This window comes from Anomalospiza imberbis, chromosome 15 (genome assembly GCF_031753505.1).
Source record: "Anomalospiza imberbis isolate Cuckoo-Finch-1a 21T00152 chromosome 15, ASM3175350v1, whole genome shotgun sequence".
NCBI lineage: Eukaryota > Metazoa > Chordata > Aves > Passeriformes > Viduidae > Anomalospiza > Anomalospiza imberbis.
In genome coordinates, this window is record NC_089695.1 from 3,052,069 (window position 1) to 3,073,694 (window position 21,626).

The 21,626-nt window shown below is 42.2% G+C and overlaps 1 protein-coding gene across 15 annotated transcripts in view; it reads right to left on the reverse strand.

Moving 5' to 3' along the window:
• The window catches only part of ANKHD1 (ankyrin repeat and KH domain containing 1), a 102,538-nt gene that overhangs the window by 57,139 nt on the left and 23,773 nt on the right, over nucleotides 1-21,626 (reverse strand). For all 15 annotated transcript variants that reach the window (XM_068205542.1, XM_068205541.1, XM_068205547.1 and 12 more), the window contains exons 3-7: nucleotides 7,620-7,776; nucleotides 5,906-6,053; nucleotides 4,330-4,477; nucleotides 3,026-3,259; nucleotides 1,410-1,504 (exon numbers count right to left, since the gene is read on the reverse strand). In XM_068205542.1, the coding sequence (XP_068061643.1) occupies nucleotides 1,410-1,504; nucleotides 3,026-3,259; nucleotides 4,330-4,477; nucleotides 5,906-6,053; nucleotides 7,620-7,776 (782 nt within the window). The remainder of the gene's footprint in view (nucleotides 1-1,409; nucleotides 1,505-3,025; nucleotides 3,260-4,329; nucleotides 4,478-5,905; nucleotides 6,054-7,619; nucleotides 7,777-21,626) is intronic.

Consider the following 21,626-nt stretch of genomic DNA (forward strand, 5'->3'; position numbering starts at 1 on the left):
TAACCTGTACCTGCTGCATTCCTTAGATGGAAAGAGATGAAGACTGGGAACAACAATTTGGTGGAACAGCTCCTTTGTGCAAGGGTGCAGCCAAATGGATAACAAAAAACAAATTCTTTGTTATGGAGTTGGGACTTCAAAGGCTCACCTTCCTTTCTACAGCTTTCAAATGTCAATACACACTCTGTAATGTCAGAACACCTGGTATGAAACACCAAAGAGCTGAAAACCTCACAACTCTCTCCCCCAAGTGAGCTGCTTCAAATTAAGGCAGCCTTTGGATTGTTTCACCAGGAAACTAAGAAAAAGCAAACAAAAAAACCCAACCTAAAAAAACCAGTGGGGCTGATTAACCTTTAGTCTGCAGTCGTGGTGCAATCTCCTTTAGGTGACAGCATGCACCCGTTGTCCTTCTGAATTCCTTACTGGCACCAGGCTCTCCTACAGGGAAGGCTATTCAAGGATACAATTACCAGCTCACTATCGGAAGACTTGGACACAGCTCCCCACGTTACACCCTGACCTTGGTCGCTTGCATCATCACCTCACAACTGCACTGAAAGAACACTTGATCCTCCAGCTCTCAGCAGACTGGAGGAACACTGCATCCAAGGATTCTTCCAAGGATTTCAGGCTACTGGGAGAAAAATCATTTTCCCTCTTTTTGCTGTGCTTCCTATGGAAACACGGTCCCTGTTCTTTCTTCAGAGAAGTTCTCCAGCTTGAAGAAGAGAAAAAAGGTCATCCAAGGTCTGTACAGAAATGGTTACAGATATGCTTTGACACTCTTTATTAAGATGATGCTCTTGGATAGGGAAGTTTTTCCTCAATGACTCCATTGAAATTATGTGGACAGTTGCTAGAGAACTAAGGACTACATTATTTTTCAAAATAAAATGGTAGGTCAAAAGAAAAACCTCACAACCTCATTTACAGAAACCTAGAAGAGAGCAAGTCATCTCTCCATGCAAAACACTTCCGGCAGTAATGAACAGACAATTGTAATGCATGAATCATCCAGCTCAGTGCACTTTTGGAAGGCTCATTCCATGACACACAGAGAGACCTTATTTATAAAAACAAAGGTGGAAAACACACTAAAAAAACCAAAACAAAACCCCAAACTAGTGACTTGTACTACATCACTGCACTGCAGATTAGTCACCCCTAAACTTCGCACAGGAAGCATTTAAAACAACACATCACCCCCCAAAAATTAAAGAATTTTTTCTTTGTGAGCAGTTAGACTGAGAAGCTGGTGGGAGCTGCTGTAAGCACTTTTTTACAACAACAACACACAAATTCACTTGCAGCCCCCAAACAGCTTGTTACCCAAGGCTCACTCTATTTTATCACCTCCTGCATTCCTCTTTCCCCAAGGAAGGAGCAGTACAAGCAAAGGTATTTACCATGCAGGCCTCCATCAGCGCCGTGTGCATCTCATCTGTTTTGTGCTCTTGATCAGCTCCAGCTTCAAGCAAAAAACGAACCATATCTAAATGGCCTTCAAATGAAACAGATCAAAATAAATAAGCATTCCACATCATCAACTTTTAGTAGTACAGACAATAAACTTATTGAAATAATTCAGATTTTCAGTTTGCTATTAGAATCTTCACAAGCTACATGGCTCCTTAAAGTACTCTTTAAAAAATACCAATGCAAACGAGTCAGCAGCCTTCAGAAAGCCTTTCCCAAAGATACTGCTCAGCCATGAAATGGAGACAGACCTGTCTAATTCAACTTAACACAAGAACCTTTCCTTGTGACGTCAAGCTGCAAAACTGTGCTTATTCCCTATTGAACTGTACAGTGACAGATCATTTAAGAGTTCCAAGGCAGCATACAACTGGGGGGATTATCTTTTAGGGATGGGTCCATGTAGATCTGAACTTAACTTTAAGCTTTTTAATACCACTCACAGACAAACTTCTGAGAACTAAGGTACACACATTATATCATATTATCTGACATTATTTTTAAAAGCTTCTACTGAGCTTTACCAAAACTTGATTTAAACTCTAGTACAGTTTCTGTCGTTTTAGAAATTGCCCCTTCTAAGTTTTTAGCCTCTTGATGAGCATTCTTCTCTGTGGGAAGACTTAGTCTTACATAAACTGACAAGAAAACAATCAACCATCTTGTCAAAGATAATACAGGACATCTCTGTCATTCAAGATTTTACATTCTATGATTCAATTAGGTTCTGGGTCAAAAGAAACAAGAATGACCCTCCACTAGTACTTTCAGGGGTACTATTACTGGCATTTGCATGTAAGGAACTAACATATGCTGTAGGAAATCCATGACAAATCCAGATGCAAGTCTTCAGACAGGTTATACATAGTATGCATCCTCAATCCTAACCACAGAGGCAAAGCCTAAAGTTACTATGACAACAATCCACATCCTTATTTTCCACTTGTAGAAAAGCAACGGTTGGAAAGCAAACCATAGAAGCACAGTGGATTATCACTGCACTGTTACTTTACAAAGAAGCTTTAAATAGCAAAAGAAATTAGGTCAAAAGTCCCTAAAAGTTCATCACACTTAAGAATTCATAGCATTCTCCTAAATTACACTGAAGGAAAAGAATCCAGTAATAATGGAGACATTGTCTCCCCATCAGATATTACAGAAACACACATTCCAACTTTGCATTTTCTTAAGAACCAACAGAGATGTTTTCAGAATTCACAGACAGTTGGTGAAGGAACTGGGAATGAAGCAGGGAATGTGGTAGTGGGTAGCAGGAGAGAATGCTGGTGTGTCAAAGCACAAGTTTGGACATAGCCAGTTACAAGTTTTCATCTGCATCATGTCAAATGTCCACCACATCTGGACACAAATACAGACTTAAAACCACTACACCACAGAGGAACATTTTGTGACATTGAGTTTAAAACCAAAATCCAGATTTACAAAACTCTTAGGAAGATATTCAAAGTATTGCTGAAACTTTTAGTCAGATAAATCCAAGCAAATAAATTCAAACAAAAATACAAAGCAAGGCAAGAGACAATACCTTTATAGCATGCGAGTGTAAGTGCACTTTCTTTGAACTCGTTGGAGTGAGTGTTGATTCCTGCACCATATTCCAGCAATACTCTTGCAACCTCGACATGCCCTGCACTGGCTGCTTCCATCAGGGGGGTATGTCCGTTCTCATTGTGGTCTTCTATGTTAGCACCAGCTTTCAGTAGCACCTTCACCACGTCCACAAAGCCCCCGGCACAGGCGTACGTGAGAGCTGTGTTCCCTGCAGAGGAGAGGTTGCATGAGAGCCCTTTCCATCACCCACTCCTAACACGGGGAAGGAGATCAGTGTTAACAGCTCCAACAAACCCATGTACATCACCAGCAGCAGCCTTTCACCTCACAGCAATGTTACTCCAGCCCATCATTCCAGGCTGGGTATAAAACCCCAAATAACTATTAACATGAAAGTTTTAATGCCAAACCAGTAGTACAAATCAGGAGTTCTTCAGTTTGAATGTTATGTTTCCTACTTTAGCACACAAAATTAGATCAAATAAACATGCACAAAAAGATCAATGAGTAATTGTTACTGTAGAGTTGGGGGGGGTGGTATTTTTGTTTTGTCTTTTTTTTTTTTTTTGCCTAAGACTGTATCCTGTAATTCCTTGAAAATCTTCTACTGGCTGGCTGTGAATAAATTTATAATTTAAAACTCTGGTACTGTAAGTGACAGACACTCACATATGGCTCATGTTTTAAATGCTACAGTCAATTTTAAGGTAACTTAGCTTAAAATGGCTAAACAGAAAGATAAAAGACTATCTCATAGTTTGGACACGTGACTTGTTTGAAAATTTGAACAAAGTTTAAATTCTATCTTAATAAACAGAATCCAACTGTAGGTTAATGCTGTCAATGAGGTTAGTTAAGCTGTGGTCAAGAACCAGCAATATAGAGAACATTCAATGCACTCAAAAATTTTAACTCCTCTTTAGTAAAAAGGAACAGACAGAAATAACTGGTGTTGATGGCATGCATCCTATGGTCATCTTACTGGGTAATTTTGGATTATACCAATGAGAAAAGATAAACTTCATATATTTTTCTTGTCCTCTAACACCAGAGCGGTTTTTACAGGAACAGTGCTTTCCATTAGAATTTACATTAGAACTCCTATTTAATAACGGCCAGTTAAGACTCCAAACACATTCACTACAGATCTGGTCTACTCCTAACAGTTCCTGTCATGTTTTCTTGTGAATGAAAGTGTTAGACAAAAACACAGATGTTCAGAAGAGCTGTGTGCCTTATGTGCCAGCCTTACTAATTGTGCTCCTGCTCCCCAGTTACCTGTGGAGGACTGTGCATTGACATCTGCACAATGGACGAGGAGGAGTTTAACGATATCCACGTAGCCTCCACTGGCAGCTGCCATCAAGGGAGTGATGTCGCCTTTATTCCCTCGGTCTTCAACGTTGGCATGCATGGCTAGAAGCACCTAGGGGAAAAGTTCACTACAGTGAGCAAATTGCAACAACAACCTTTTGTTTTTAGTTCAGTGGGGTGTGTGAGACCGGTTTCCCAGCCAGCTGCCACATCCCCTCACAGCCCAGTGCCACCCCCAGGACCATTCACAGTTACTGCCTGCACTGGGCTCTGCTGCAGAAAATCCTCAGTTTCTGCATTTGTTCATATCTAACTTCCAGTGAAATATGGACATTTTCAAAAGACACAGGGTGTTGGGGAAGATGAAATAGGAAAACCTTATAAATATGATTGCCTGGCAAAAGATTTGGAAAATACAGACATTGAGTTGAGAACTAGATTTGAAATAGCAAACCTTGACTACTGAATAACTAGAAAACAATAGTATAGCCAGGCTGAAAGCAATCCCCCTTCTGATTAAACAACGCCCTTTACCTGCAGATAGGTCCAAAGGTCAAATGGAATGCTCTGTCTCACCCCCAATGTCTGGTTCACCCCACACCTGTGATCCTCCCCTGCAGTATCAGGTATCTGTGACCCCATTGCCCAAGTCCTGTTCCAGCCCACCTTGAAGCCCCCTGATAAGGTGTGCCCGAGGGACCGGACACTCTCTTGGACCTTCCCCTGGGACCCTCACCTGGAACCCTTGCTCTCTCTCTCTCTCTCTCTCCCTCTCTCCCTGGGCCTGCCACGAGTTGCACCTGGCAACTCCAAGCAGGGCCTTTCACCCCTTTTAATAAACCACATCTTCTAAGACCTGACTTCAGAGATCTCTCATCCATCCGAACCGTCCTGGAGACCCGCGCTCGTTACAACAGGGCAATTTACTGACCAGAATGACAGCACAGAAACTGTCACCTACAATAATGACCCGGACACCCACAGATCAGTGGTGATCGGTGTGCACAGGTGAGAAGTTCTCTCCCTGTCCTGTATTTTGGCATCAAAATGTGAAGTTGGGCATTTCTGAGAACTATCACCTATTTCAAAGCAGCTGCCCTTAGATACAGAAGCAATATAACTCAAAATAACAGAAACTAATGTACTGTAGATAAAAATGTGATTAAAAAAAACAGTTGTGTGACTGAGACATGAGCTTTTAGAAGGTAACCAATTGTAGAATTTGGGTTTGCTGCTATTTTAGATACTCCTGCTCAGCAGAACAGCTGGACTACATCTAGAACAATACCAAAAAAGCAGATACATCACAAAACATAGGATTCATTCCTCAGACAAGTCCCTTCAACCTAAAGGCATCTGCAACTGCATTTCCCATTAAAGAAACCCAAGCAATAACTAGAAACCCACAATAAGCTATATTCACTGATATTCTGTTGAAATAATAAAAAATTAGCCACAATAGCTAAAATGTTTGCCTATCAAAGAAGCCCCTCAGACAATGCTTCACAAATGTTTAGTTCTAACTGTATTTGTTACTTACTTGTGCCAATTCATAATATCCTGCTGAGCAGGCCAAGCAAAGCAGACTCTCCCCTTCTTCAGTATGTTCATTTACGCTCCGTCCTTCATCCAGCAGCTTCCGGACAGCATTTACATCCCCATCGGAGCATGCTTCTGCCAAACTGCGACTGCAAAACCAGTTACCACACAGTGAGCTCAAAACACACCTGCAATAGCTGGGCAGCTTTCCTAGGCAAGGAGCAAGCCTTTAAGTAAAGACTCCTGACTTCAGTGCTAAGCTTTACTTGAAAATACACCTTAGATTTTTTTTTTTTATGTTTATCTATATTCCAGTTTATCAATATTTCCACAGGTGAAATGGAGATAGACACTTTCCTTATTGTCTAAACTAGCTTGTTCTCATCAGTTGCTAACTCCTAATATGCTCTCATACAGACCAGATACAGAGAGAAGCACTCAAAGCTGGTTTTTGTGATGTTTGCAAGACAGGAGCAAACCTCACAAATACTATTCCCACTTCAGGGAATGCCAGATACACAGAGGTTGTGACCATGACAAACTGCTGACTGCATGTGCCAAGGCAAATTCCTACTGCAGACAAAGCCAAAAAGTCAGCAGTCAAGTATCACAGAGACCACTAATATGAATACTGCAACCAGACAAACTTCAGCCATCACCTACTCTTCTACAGCTGAGAACTTGAACTTTCTGGAATAAGAACTCAACTCTCTGGTACACAGCAAGCAGCAGGTTAGAAAGTAACATTTTTTTTGTAATTTTCTCTTACCCTGTGAAGCCAATAACCTGATGGGACAGTAGTTTACACCCTCAGATGCAAACTGCTTCTGCTAGCAGTAGAACAGCTGCATTACTAAGTACTAATTATAAAATTACCTGAATTGGTAATAAAATCCCATTCCATAGCTGGGGAACCAGGGGTGGTCAGTGTGTACAATTAACTGAATTTGAAATAAAATCTCATTCCATAGTTGGGGAACCAGGAGTGGTCAGTATGTATAAGTAACTGAATTTGAAATAAAATTCCCTTCCATAGCTGGGTAACCAGGGGTGGTCAGTGTGTACAATTAACTGAATTTGAAATAAAATCCCATTCTGTAGTTGGAGAACCAGGGGTGGTCAGTGTGTACAATTAACTGAATTTGAAATCAAACCCCACAGTTGGGGAACCAGGGGTGGTCAGTGTGTACAATTAACTGAATTTGAAATCAAACCCCATACAAGGGGAACCAGGGGTGGTCAGTGTGTACAATTAACTGAATTTGAAATCAAACCCCATACAAGGGGAACCAGGGGTGGTCAGTGTGTACAATTAACTGAATTTGAAATCAAACCCCATACAAGGGGAACCAGGGGTGGTCAGTGTGTATAATTAACTGAATTTCAAATCAAACCCCATACAAGGGGAACCAGGGGTGGTCAGTGTGTACAATTAACTGAATTTGAAATCAAACCCCATACAAGGGGAACCAGGGGTGGTCAGTGTGTACAATTAACTGAATTTGAAATCAAACCCCATACAAGGGGAACCAGGGGTGGTCAGTGTGTACAATTAACTGAATTTGAAATCAAACCTCACAGTTGGGGAACCAGGAGGGTCAGTACGTTAACTGAATTTGAAATCAAACCCCACAGTTGGGGAACCAGGGGGTCAGTACGTTAACTGAATTTGAAATCAAACCCCATACGAAGGGAACCAGGGGGTCAGTACGTACTTGTCCACCTGTCCGTTGTTGTGATTGTTCTCGGCTCTCATCCGCGTCAGTGCGGCGGCCGCCTCGTCCAGCGCGCAGCTGACGGACGACGTCAGTCTCCGGAGAACCTCGGGATCTGCGAAGGCTTTGCCATCGGCAGTGGACAATTTACCAATTCCTTCAGTGCACGTTCGTTCATCAGTCGGGTTAGTATGAAAGTCACACAAAAGAAATGCAAAGACACTATTTTAGAGTTCAGCCACATGCACTATTAGTTAAAAATCATTTGCAAACATGCCAGATAATTAGCTATTAAAACTAAACTATCTGCTAACATTTGCCCATTACCTGAATATTTAATTAACTATAATATGGCAGTAAAAACCCTACATCTTTCAACTGGCAACTTTGTCACTTGTCTTGAAGTCTTAAGTCATACCTTTGAAGAACTTAAAAGAAGCTCAAAAAACATCATATTGGGGTATTAAGGATAAAGTCAGGCATTCAAACCAGAAGTTTGGGAAACAGACATGATTCAATATTTTCTGAATGTGAAGAATTTTTCAACTTAAAACACTTATTACCCCTTCCCCACCCAAAACAAAGCAAGCAGACTGAGTTCTAATATATATTTTTTTTTTTTTTCTTTTTTTAAGAGAAGTGCCCGGCTCTAGCTACAGGAACAAAAGTTACTTGAAATCAATGCCTCTCCTTCACAGACATAACACAGTAAAAATGCTTAGATTCAAGGAACTTTCTTTAAAGTTTCTTTTTTTTATACCAGTTTCTTTGCTCAAGTTTTACTCCTCATATTTAAGCACAGCCTATTTAACATGTGCAAACAATCACTGCAGTGTGGGCAGGACTTGTATCTTCAGGTATAAATTCGTAAACAGCACAAACACCTCCCAGCCACACACAAAAAAACTTAAACAAAAATTAATAAATTTCATGGGCAACAAAAAGCGAGTGATTATTGGTTTATAGATCAGCCACCTTCATCAGTCACGAATCAGTAACTTCAATTCCTTAGCTGTTAAAAAGGGTGAAATTAGATAGAAACCTCTGGAAATAAGGCACCTTATCCCTCAGAAGATTTGCTATTTGGCATGTGCATATCTCTGCAGGCCTGATTTACACCACAGTGTAAATGTAAATGTTTGATTTCCCACAACCCGGCTTGTAATTATTACAGAGTAAATTCTATTTTAAGTTTGAATGCTGTCTTCAGACAATGTGTGTCCCCAGTTTGAGAGCATCCAATTTTCTTCTTGATAATGTAAGAATCAATTCTTACCAAATTTCTCCACTCTAAATCTCTTTATGCCAGCACACACCAGGCATCCTGTGACGTTACCCTGCACGGCTCCAAGTGCTGGCTGGTAGCACTGGAACATGGTGCTGGACAGGATGGAGAATCCGTCTCCAGCCATTGAGACAGACACCTCCCCTGGGGTGGGATCAGCACTTGGCTGATGGAAATGAGCAATGGAGGTTCAATGAGTTGCTTAAGAGACTTGTGCACCTCCTCCCTGGCTCCAACATCCCACATCTGGATCCCTTCAGCATTGTCAAGGTGTGGATATTCTCAGTTCAGTCAGAGAGAAAAAGAGAAGGTTTTCTAACCAGGCAAGAGCCTGGGAGACAGTTGGGAAAGAATGTAAATAATTCTCTAATCTCTCTTGTTGTTCACATTGTTTATAGATAGGTTCTGCCACCGTGCGTCATTCACTGCACACCAATGGTGTGAGATGTTTTTACTCCAAGACCAATGAAATCAGTCCGCACAATGTTCTCTATAAATAGAGCGGTGCATTTGAAATAAATCAGAGTTCATTCTCTTTGACTGAACTGAGAATATCCACATCATGGGGCTACGAAAACCAATTTGTAACTAATTGCCCACTCTGCAATGAAATCAGAAATCACACCTCGATCTGCCTGGGTTGAAGCCTGGCAAGTCCAGAGCAATCAGAGCACAAGAGTGAGGGGTCATGGACCCTTGGAGGCCACTGGCCACATGACCTCTTCCACCTCCAAACTGCCGAGGCCACCACCTCCATGGCCATCACTGTTAAATATAGCAAAGTTAACAAACAAGCCTCAAATGCCACAGCTCATGCCTTATGTGTTCACGTAAACTGGATTTGCTGGTGGTGTAAAGGGGTTGAAGTCCTGTCATCTCCGCAGCTGGAGCAGGTGGGACAGTGGGGGACAGCCACTGCAAAACTGGGTCAGGACATCAATTTAGTACCGAATACACCAAGCAAGTGACAGTTTTTGCACAGCTCTGCTTCCCCAGGATGGCTCACGGGGTAACTGCCGAGATGTTTACACAAGCTATTTCTGGTGACAGTGCTGGCTTACTCTGCATTGCAGTGTACATAAAGCACTGCTGAAGGAAAGACAAAGAATTAAGTCTTCACAACTCAGCACTGAGGCCTCATCTGGGACTGCTGCAACCAAAGCTGAACACCGTGGTAAGCAACATGGAAAAGTACTCGAGAGAAATCCACAGGAGTCCTGAGCAAAGGCTAAAAATGCACAGACTTAGCTTACAAGGCGCAACACAACTGCAGCTTCCCTCCACTTTAAAAGGGTCTAACTGAAGGAGCTGCTAACAGCTCTACTGTTGACAAAAGAAGTAGAAAATACAAAGTCCAGCCAAAAGCAACCAACCCAAAGAACTACCAAAACATCACCATCAAAACCCCACAGAAGCCAAGAGCCCAGGTGACCTGGCTATCTCCATCATTTCAGCTCACCAAGGCACTAGAACTGACAAGTTGCCCAGACAAGCAGGACCTACACTTGATACCTTCTCTGTTTTAAAAGTTTGTTGTGGCATTCACACCCGGGATTTCTGAAGGTGGAAGTCACACCACAGATTTTCTGTGCCTGGTTAAGACAAACAAACTTGACCCACTACAGCTCTCCTATTGCCAAGTATCTGTTTTCATGGATTTTACCTGGTGGTCTCCTGGAGGACTCACCAACCAGGGGTCACTGGCTCTTCCTTCTGGACAGTCCAAGTGCACTTAGAGCTCACTCCTGTTTCCGACTTTGTCCCAAAAAAATGAGCTATAACCACACTAAGGCTTTTCAGAGGGTAAGTGGAAGGTGCCTTTGATTTACCTCACCACCTAGAGCTTAACCCAGCTGCCATCCCCAGCTCTTAATTTCATATTTTTATATTGCACATGCCAAAACTAATCAACAGCCACAGAAGACATCAGACCTGACATTTGTTTGGCTGGCTGGAGTCAAAGGGAGACAGAATACAAGAATTACCACTGCAGACACACATTCATTCGCCCCCCTTTTGCACATTATACTCAATAATTTACTATATAATAACAATTTGAAGCTTTTATTTTGCTATGATTTAGGATGACTATGCCAGAATCTCAATGCTGTAATGCTCATGTGTCTTTTAATCTCTAATTTACTTAGTTTTGTGCCCAAACCATTTGTTCTTGTGTCACTCTTGTACACATAGGGACTCCAGCAGTCTGATTTATGTGCAGGATCTTGGCCAAAATTCTTCTTGCTTCTTCCCATCCAACAAATACTGAAAGCATCCTCAGGACCATTCTACACACTCTTGCACAAGAGTGATCACCATTTCTCACATTATTACAGTCTCTCTAATATGTTACTGATCTAACACTATCTAAACTGAACCCAAGGCCTTACATTGGGTACTTCCTGGAATATTACACACATGCCTCTATAGAGGCCATCCTTTCCATCTTTTCATGGACACTGTTGCAGGTTTAAGTCTGAAAAGAAAATATGGAACCCATTGTTTTTTATTGAGAACAGTCCACAGTCATTAACTGTATGGAAAGGGTGACGTTTCTAATGCAAGGTTACAGCTTAAAACTAAAATTATGAGGAGTATGTTCTTAAGCAAGCCAAAAGGAAGTGCCTTCATCCAACATAGGCTGCCATGCAAAGACCAAAGGGGTGGACTCAAAAATAGCTTGGATAGAATTACTGTAAAGCCTGTGCCTTCTAACAGCCTAAGAACAGTGGCCCTGAAAGTCACTCTTTAAGGATATTCCTGAACAATAGACAACTGGACGAACAGAGAGTGGAGTCTTTCACTTGTTCTGTGATGTTCCTGCTTTACCCTCTACAGGGAAAAGCAGGGCCACTACAGAGCCCACAGATCTTCAGATGAGAAGAGGCAGACACATCTTCACATCTTCTGTAGTGGGCAGCTCTTCATCTGAACACCTGCTGCTGGGGCCACGTGTTAGCTGTTCACAAACCCCACAGGAACAAGGCCAGCAGCACTATCCAACAATGGAAAAGGTCAATGACTGAACTTGGGGCCAGATAATGCCAGATGTTCGACACCTTAATGCCATATGACTGAACTATTTAAATTAGCCTGAAGTTGATTACAAAGGTGTATTAGAACAAGGAACTCACCTTTCAAGGGAAAAGTTTGCTCATCAGATACACACCTATGCTCCTATAACCAACACTCCCATTTCCTTGTTGACTTTCAGACCTTTCAGACTCATCAGGGTATTCCCACCTTGTAACCACCAAGGTTCAAGTTTTAAGGTAGCCTGAAATGAGCTGGTAACTTCTCAGTGTGATCTGAGTTTAACAAGTCAGAGATATAGATATTGCCTCAAAAAAAAAAAAAAAAGGAAACACCAACAGGTTTGTGCCTTTGGAAAACACAGTTAAGTCCCTCATAGGACACACAGCTGGTGTCAACATATACTTTGAACATCAAAGGAGACTACTCCAAAAAGATCATGTCCAGTAATCCTCACAAAGCCCTGCAGATTCAGTGGTGATTGTGTGCTTCTCCTGTCCGTTCCAGCACACTGCATGTTCTAACACACACTGGAGAACATTTACTTGTAACACTTCCAATTTATGCCCTGACGTTCATCACAAGGTCTAACTCAGCTTCAGTTCGTACAGAATCAGCTGGGGGTCCTTAAGGGCTTACACAGCCCAAAGACAGGTTGTGATGGAAATGTGGACAGCTTTAAAAGGCCCAAAGAAGTACAAAAATCAGAATCATGGCCCAGAAATGTGTCTCTTATCTTTTTACCAGTATGGCAGGAATCTGCTCTAATCAGCCTGGTGTACAAGCAGCACCTCAAACAAGGTAAAGAGGGCTCAAGGAAGGAGAGGGGGAGGAACTTTGTTTTAAGTTCTTTACTGGCATCTCCATTCAGAGGAATTGAGAAGTTCTAGACTGTCCTAAGCAACTGCCACAGCCTCGTGCCAACAAGCAGTGACCCTACCAGAACAGTATCAACCCCAGCACATCAGAGCTGCTGCAAGACGAGAAGGCAACAAGCAGAACTGGACACAGGCTCTTCTCTAAGGTCTCAGGTGGCAAAGTTACACACTGCCTGTGTAAATAACAAAAAGTGTGCACTTGGCTTCTCTCTGATGATATCTAAATATCTTCCCAAACACAAATTTCATATTAGATCAGTTTCAGAGCCAGTAAACCAAAGAAAAGCATGCCCTATTTACTTGTAAAGAGCAGTCCAAAGACAAGCAAACCCAAAGGAACAGTCATTTGCAAGTTTCACTGCATTAAGATACCTAATTTGCAGCATCAGAATGAGGGACATAAATATATTTACAAATTTTTGAATATATTTTAAATATTTATATGTAGCTTATTGTATGCTGATTGTTCAGGCTAAAGTCCTCAAGGCAAAAGCCAAATATTGAGTAGTGCTCTTCAGGTAAAGAAATTAGAAAATACTAGTAATTCATTCTAGTGCACTCATCTTCTAAAATTCATATGCTTTTAAAAACTTTCATATGAAGTGTTGTTAAAGAAAAATAATTCACACTAAGCTAAAGAACATTAGAATTACAAGGAAAGTCTACTTACAGTATAAGGAAAATAACTGTTGAAGTGACAGTGCAGCTTGAGCAATGCCATTTGGGATTTTTGGGGTTTTTTTTTGGAGAAAAGCATTATCCAGAATGTGTATCCATTTTTCAGTAGGTCATTTCAACACTACTATTCCCAGGCATGGGACAGTTTGATATGGTAGGGATTATTTTAGCTTTTTGTTCTAAAACACTAAAAAACCTACATTGAGGTTTTCAGTCTTTCCAAGCCAAGCATATGCCTTTGGAATCACTACCACTGAAAATCACAGTTATGGTCTGATTTCAGCTCAGCTCCAGAGCAAAGGAAACTCCCTGTACCTCCACCAGCCCTGGTGTATCTGCACTTCACGCAAGAAAACATTCTTTTATATACAGGTGATACAAATTTTCACTACAAAACTATTTTCCCATCTTACCAAGTGCATGGCACAAACAGAACTCACTGGCTGCAAATTTTATTTTTCTTCTTCTCAATTATTATTTGGACATGCTAAATAAAATTCATTTAGCATGAAATTAAGAGCTACAGCTTGAGGGGTTTTTAAAATTTTATTAATTAGCATTTTACAATATTTCATGTGTCACCATCACAGTTCCCCATAGACTTCAAGAGCAGCTGAGTTCTCAATTGCTACAAATCATATTTCTGACAGCAAACTGTGATGCTCAAAAATGACATTTTCTGTGCAATCTGAAAAATCGTGTTCAGATCATCTGCTAAGTACTTTCTGGCAAAAGCAGAAATTTATTATCCTGGACTTTATTTCATGGTCCTTATCCCAAAATATCCCTTCTTCACAAATCCACTCTCTTAAACATAAAAGAAAATCACCCACAATATTCACAAGTGAAAGGGGATGCCTGAAAAAAAAAACCTGAAAGGCCATTCCAACATACACATATCTTGGGAGAAAACTTCTCCTAATTCCAGCTCCCACTTTTCACTTACTTGACATTACAAACTCTTAATATTACACTTGCATTTACATCTATTTCAATGCACTTGTGGGAACAGGAGCCAGCAATCTCCACCACGCTCTCTCCTCTTTCCAGCAGGGCAGCTGTAGCAGTGAGATTTTCCTTTTCCAGAATCAAAAGCCAGGAAGTACTTCTCCAGCCACAGTTAGTTCATACTGTTATTTCAGTAACATTTTGATGGCAAGGGCTCCTTTTTGAGATCATCTCCTTTTGACATTAGTGTGCTTAAATATCTCACACTCTGAAAACTAATTTTAAATTCCACATAAACACAAATCCTTGATTAACTAGTCAATATTCATTAACATTTCTTTTGAGAAATTAGATTCATTAAGTTTCAATTTATAAATTTAGATTTCAATTTATCTCACGTCACTTCAATAAGAGTTACCTAATCAGGGAATTCACTACCTCAGCCACCAACTTCCATTTTTAGTAAAGCTTGGAAGACCAGTAAGCAAATTCAGTAATGAAAACCAGCTTTACACAGACTTACAGATGTTTCTAGAAAAAATCCCAATCTTCCCAAACAGTCTGAAATTTCATTTAATTTCTCTCCACCAACTCAATCCACCTCATTCCTTTGTTTTCAGAATTCAAGGAAGAATACAGGTGTTTGACAGGTATGGAATACCAGACATATTTTAGCTTAGAACACTGAACTAAAGGATTGGTTTAAACCTTGTAGCAGAGGTTTGTTAACATATGAGAGGTCAAATAGGACAGAATAATAGAAAAATTATCCACATAACTACCTCCTCAAAACTCTTCATCTTATTTAAAATCCTGACCATGCCAGGCTTTGCTACAGCAGAACTCTCAATTTTCCTGTCAGTTTGATTTTACCCAAGCTTTCATTAGGCATCCATTTTCTCCCAGGTAAGAACACTAAGTTACCTTTTCTAAAGCTAAAATAACATGAGCTTTTTTTGTGCCAATCTAACATTTGGCCACTTCCAGAAGGATGACTTTGTGCTCTTCCTCTCCTCGTGTTTCCCCTCACACTGGGGAAAAGAAGAGGGAGTTTTCTCTCAGCACAATGTAAGTCTGACCAGCAAAAGGTCTTTCTAAGCACCACCAGAACTGGTAAGAGGAAAGAAAACCATGCAGGAACAGCAGATTACTGCCTGACTAGGACAGCAAACAGCCACTAAACCATCTTACCCACCTCACACACCTCTTCCCATCACTCATTCAAATGTTTGTTCCAAATGCTTCTTTCCTAATCCAGGATCTTTATAAAGAAATTTAACCTTTCAATTGTAAAAGATTTTGTTCCTATTAAATCTCTATCAAAGAAACATTTGCCTTACTACAAAGCAACAAGTTCCCAGATGCAATCCTCAGCACTGCTGACCCCCTACAGGAACCACGACTTCCAGACAAACTCATCACATATGTGCAAGGAATCGTGCTGATCACTCAAACAATGCACTTTGATCCCATACATATTGCATGTAGTTTATATGGAAGCATCATGAATTCCTCTGGTGTCATGATGACAGATGTACTTCAGCAGCAGCAAACAGCTTTTCCACCCATCTCACTGTGGGTGATCATCTGGGAGGGAACTCTGACTCTTGGGTTACCATGTGTTTTCAAACAGCAACTACAATCAGAACAGAAGCAATATTACAGTGAAAACAACTGCCAGTTCTATCGGAGAATAACTATTTCTATCAGCTTCACTAAATTGTCAGTGTTTGTTCTGGTTTGGTTTTTATTTTTTTAATGGGAAAAGCACTCTTACCCATTGGCAACTAAGACCTTCTTCCTAACTTGCTTTTGATTGCAAGAAAATATAAGATTTGAGAAAAATATTTAAAACACAGTACTAACTTTAATTCAAATTATGAAGGAAAAGAATGGGATTAAACAGTGGTTTATCTACATGACTCTGAAAAACCTGAATTTGTTTGGGTGCTTTGCTGGGATTAAATGGGAGTTACACTGGGTATCATAGTTAAATAGGAGCTTAGCACTTCATTTTAAAATTTTTTTGAATGACTAAGTCAGGGATTTTTTTCCCCCACCTTTAACACAGATAAAAGCCAGCAATACACACCCAGAATCATTTGCCACAGCAGCAAACCACAGCAAACTACTTGGGGTGCCCAATGCCTTTTCCCTTGCCAGTCCTCCCTTCCTCGTTATCTCCTCCTGCTACAAACCCTCCACACCTTCCCCAGGGCTGCAGCACCAGAGAGTATTCAACTCCACTTTATATTTATAGCCTTAAAACAAATGCTCTTCTGGTTGTACCCCGCTTGCCAGCCTTGCTGTGATTAGCTGAGGGAAAACTTCAGCCACGGGTGGAATTGTTTGCCTGCCTTTGTTTGGCTTTGAACTGGACACAGTTAAAACTGCGGCGTCAGCACATCTCCTGAGCTGGGCAGTCACCTGCTCCCAGCCTGCCCAGCAGAGCGTGAGCACACACATCCCAGTGCACCCCAGCATATCCAGTGCACCCCAGCACATCCTGGCACATCCCATGCCCAGCAGAGCGTGAGCACACACATCCCAGTGCACCCCAGCATATCCAGCGCACCCCAGCATATCCCAGCACATCCTGGCACATCCCATGCCCAGCAGAGCGTGAGCACACACATCCCAGTGCACCCCAGCACATCCAGTGCACCCCAGCACATCCAGTGCACCCCAGCACATCCTGGCACACCCCATGCCCAGCAGAGTGTGAGCACACACATCCCAGTGCACCCCAGCACATCCAGTGCACCCCAGCATATCCCAGCACATCCTGGCACACCCCATGCCCAGCAGAGTGTGAGCACACACATCCCAGTGCACCCCAGCACATCCAGTGCACCCCAGCACATCCCGGCACACCCCATGCCCAGCAGAGTGTGAGCACACACATCCCAGTGCACCCCAGCACATCCAGTGCACCCCAGCACATCCTGGCACATCCCATGCCCAGCAGAGCGTTGAGCACACACATCCAGTGCACCCCAGCACATCCAGTGCACCCCAGCATATCCCAGCACATGCTGGCACATCCCATGCCCAGCAGAGCGTGAGCACACACATCCAGTGCACCCCAGCACATCCAGTGCACCCCAGCACATCCCGGCACACCCCATGCCCAGCAGAGCGTGAGCACACACATCCAGTGCACCCCAGCACATCCAGTGCACCCCATGCCCAGCAGAGCGTGAGCACACACATCCCAGTGCACCCCAGCACATCCAGTGCACCCCAGCACATCCCAGTGCACCCCATGCCCAGCAGAGCGTGAGCACACACATCCCAGTGCACCCCAGCACATCCAGTGCACCCCAGCACATCCTGGCACACCCCATGCCCAGCAGAGTGTGAGCACACACATCCCAGTGCACCCCAGCACATCCAGTGCACCCCAGCACATCCCAGCACACCCCAACGCATCCCAGTGCACCCCAGCACATCCCAGAGCACCCCAGCACATCCAAGCACAACCCAACGCATGCCAGTGCACCCCAGCACATCCCAGAGCACCCCAGAAGATCCTAGTGCACCCCAGCACATCCCAGCACATCCCAGAGCACCCCAGAAGATCCCAGTGCACCCCAGCGCATCCCAGAGCACCCCAGCACATCCAAGCACAACCCAATGCATGCCAGCACACCCCAGAGCACCCCAGAAGATCCCAGTGCACCCCAGAGCATCCCAGCACATCCCAGAGCATCCCAGAGCACCCCAGTGCATCAGTGCATCCCAACCCTCCCCAGCACATCCCAGTGCACCCCAGCGCTGGGCATGGGGAGCTGCTGTCACCCACCCAGTGCCCAGCCAGAATCAAAGGAGCTCTGCTCAAATTCTGAGCTTTGGACATCATCTTCTATGTCAAGAAAGAGAAGAAAGAATCTGATTGCTTCTGGGTGCTTATACAAAGTAGTTTTAAACCCCGAAGTCACTCTTGGGGAATTTATTTTAAGCTAAGATTGAAATGCATACAATATTTATCCATACAACTACAAAGGTGGTGTCCTGGTTTTGCATGGGACACATTTATGGAAGTGATGCAAACTTGCAAGTGATGCAACTAGCTAAATGATCCAGAAGAAGGTATCAATTAAGCAGAAATTAAGACCTCTGTAAAGAAAAGTACACATCTTTTACTTTGTGCCATCAAATATGGACAAATGTACTGTTTATTTAATTATTTTACACAAAAATATCACAGCTAGTGGTTGGTAATTATTCTTCATTTCCTGGTTCTTCCTTTCATGGCTTATCAGAGAGAAATGTTTCCTCATTTCAAGTCTGACAATTGCTTGGCTCCAAGAATCTGAAAGATACATGTCAAAGAGCTAAGACTGCTACTGAAACAAGGGAAGGAGGAACGTGGAAATGGCACTGTCCTCTGTGGGAGGGTAGGGAGCAAAGAAAAACCTCACATATCCCTGAGAAATATCAAGAGAAGAAAAAAAATTCACGCTGAGAAAGGTGCATACAATTCCTGTTCTTGACTTCTCAGCTCGGTATTTCATGTCTCATCCTCTTTAGGGCTTGCGCCCCTTGAAAACAAGTTCACTTTACAGACACTCCCACCTATTTAGTGGGACAAGGGGAAGACAGCAGAATTACTTTCTGCTTTTTGAGTAACCTAAAGGAAGGGAAAGTATCACACCCCTGTAGAGACTGACTCCAGGATATGACCCCTCTGCACAACAGAGATTCAGGAAGGCAAGAACTCAAGTAACTTTGAGTGCTATTTATAGACAAACAGCCCACTTGAACTCTTCCCAAAATTTCTGGCAGTCAGTGGCAAACTGAGCCCCAATGGGCTGAAATTGCCTTCCTGAAGCACAAAGCAAGCCTGACTCAGTACAGTACTCAGTGACTATCTGGGAAAAAGACATTTGGAAATACTACTACATTTTCAAGGAAAGATCTAAGAGCAAACTGAGTGCCAGTAACATCACTGAGCTAACTCAGAAGCCCCCCAGAGTTTTAGCCCCCAGTTTATGCTAATTATATATGGCAAAGCAGGCCAAAATACTGAGTATTTTCAGAGTGATCAAGTGCACCACTTATTTTAAAAAACAATCACCACACTAATGGTGTATAGCACAGAATAGTGTATAAATTCATGTCTCAAACTGAGCATTTGAGAAACTCTTCATGAAACCCTCTCCTCTGCCTAAAATGATCCGCAGCCTTTCAGTGTAATGTCATCATTACATATGTGCTGCATAACAAAAGATCCTGAAAGTGAAATCTTCGAGAATGCCGCAGTAAATCAGAGTATCAAACTACCAAGAATCAGGATCCTACAGTCTTCAGAAAGAAAATATGGAATTTATTTTACCATGACCCAGCTTGAAGAAAGAACGCACCCATCTACTGCTAACACCCCTCTACAAGAACATCTCAGGGAAGGTCATCCCATCTTTTTATTTTTTGCAGCATTCTCTTGCAGTTCAAAAAACAAAAGGGAAGAGATGCATTTTCACCCAGTTCCATGTCTCTGAAGCTCTGGTGCTTCAGATGGGAGATTTTGTCCATCATGGGTCACAGAATCCAACATGTGGAACCACACAGAACAAATTCTACTGAGCTTCTTCAGAGCACAGTGCAGAGAGAAACTGTAACAAGCACAAATCCAAGGGAGGGAGCTGCTTCCAAGAGTGAGTATGGAAAAGTCCAGCCAGTTAAGGTTCTACCACAGCAAATTTCTTTCACTATTTCCTCCAGGTCTTTGCTCTTAATCTACGTAAAGACTAAAATAAAGTTGTTCTACCTCTTGCTGTGTCTCTGCTGCTGGGGAGGATCAAGTACTGGGTGCTCTTGCTGTAAGTGAAGGCTGATAGCCAAAAGCACAGCCACAGTCCAAGTTTATCCTTTTTTCATTAGCAAATCTCCCTACTTTCCCTCCAGAGACTTCCAAAACATGCTGCTTACTTGGTTTTGGCAATACTAGACAAAGGCAGCTGGAAGTCAGGCCAGGTTGGCTAGAACATTCTTGTTTGCTGTGGTTCTTCCTCTTGCTACTCAAGAGCCAACTAATTCTTTGAAAGCAAAGACACAATTTTAGCCTTTACAATGATTCTGAGTTGAGAAGTATTTTTTAAAGGACATATTCAAACATGAGTGTCAGAAAAATAATATATATACACACACATACAAGGGAACAGTCAATTGCACACACAGGAATAATCAAATGCACAAACATGGAATAATTTGTTACAGTTCTTCAGAAAAGCAGTAGTAGATTTAAAGACAAATTCAACTTGCAAACCAAAGGCAAAAGGCAGACAACAAATGGAGATGTATAAACAAAACACAGCTTGGAGGACAGATGAAATAACACTCCTCTCTCCATGCATCAATAGAGCTCAGCTTCAGTAACACGACTCATTTGGGGCATAAAGTTATGAAGAACAGAGATGACGTGCAGAGACTCCAGAGGAGAACAAGAGCAGATGAAAATCTGAAGAACGTGAGTTAAGGAGAAAAAAAAAGAAAAAAAAAAAGGAAAAAGAAAAAAAGAAAAAAAAAAGGAAAAGATAACTGAGGGTGATACCAGTCTGCAAATCAGCTCTAAGGATGGCTGCACTGGAAAAGGGAACACTGAACATGAGATGCATTAAGCAAGCACTTAAAGCCACTAAAAACCACTAACTGCTTTACTACATCTTTCTTCCTTCCCTCACAAAGCTTTTCCAAAGGAAGCAGCTCAGTGCTCCCTTCACCCTTGAGTTACACATTTCAGTATGTAACACTGAGGACTGGCATTCAAAAAACCTTCTCATCCCAAGGACTGCAGAGGGCTTGGCATGCTCTGGAGCTTCCAGCACGGGAGATTGTCTGTCTAACCAGTTCCTAAAGCCACCCATCAGGAACGGCACAAGCACAGCTGAATTTGCCTGGGGAGAAGGCAGAGAAGAAGGTAAAACTGAATCTACAGAGACATTTTTCAGCCAAATTTTTGAACAACTCTTAAGAAGCTGTACAGAATTTCAGAGAAAGGTGATGCTTAAATGACAAGTTAACAATTCTTGGTTTGGAAGTTTTTTTATTACACAGGGGGAAAAGTCCCTGAAGACCTGCACTGTGCATTTTGCTCCCACCACAACTATTTTCCTGATGAATATAACCAGAACTTTATGCAATGCAATAATTTTTTATCATATCCTAGTATGTATTAAATCTTCA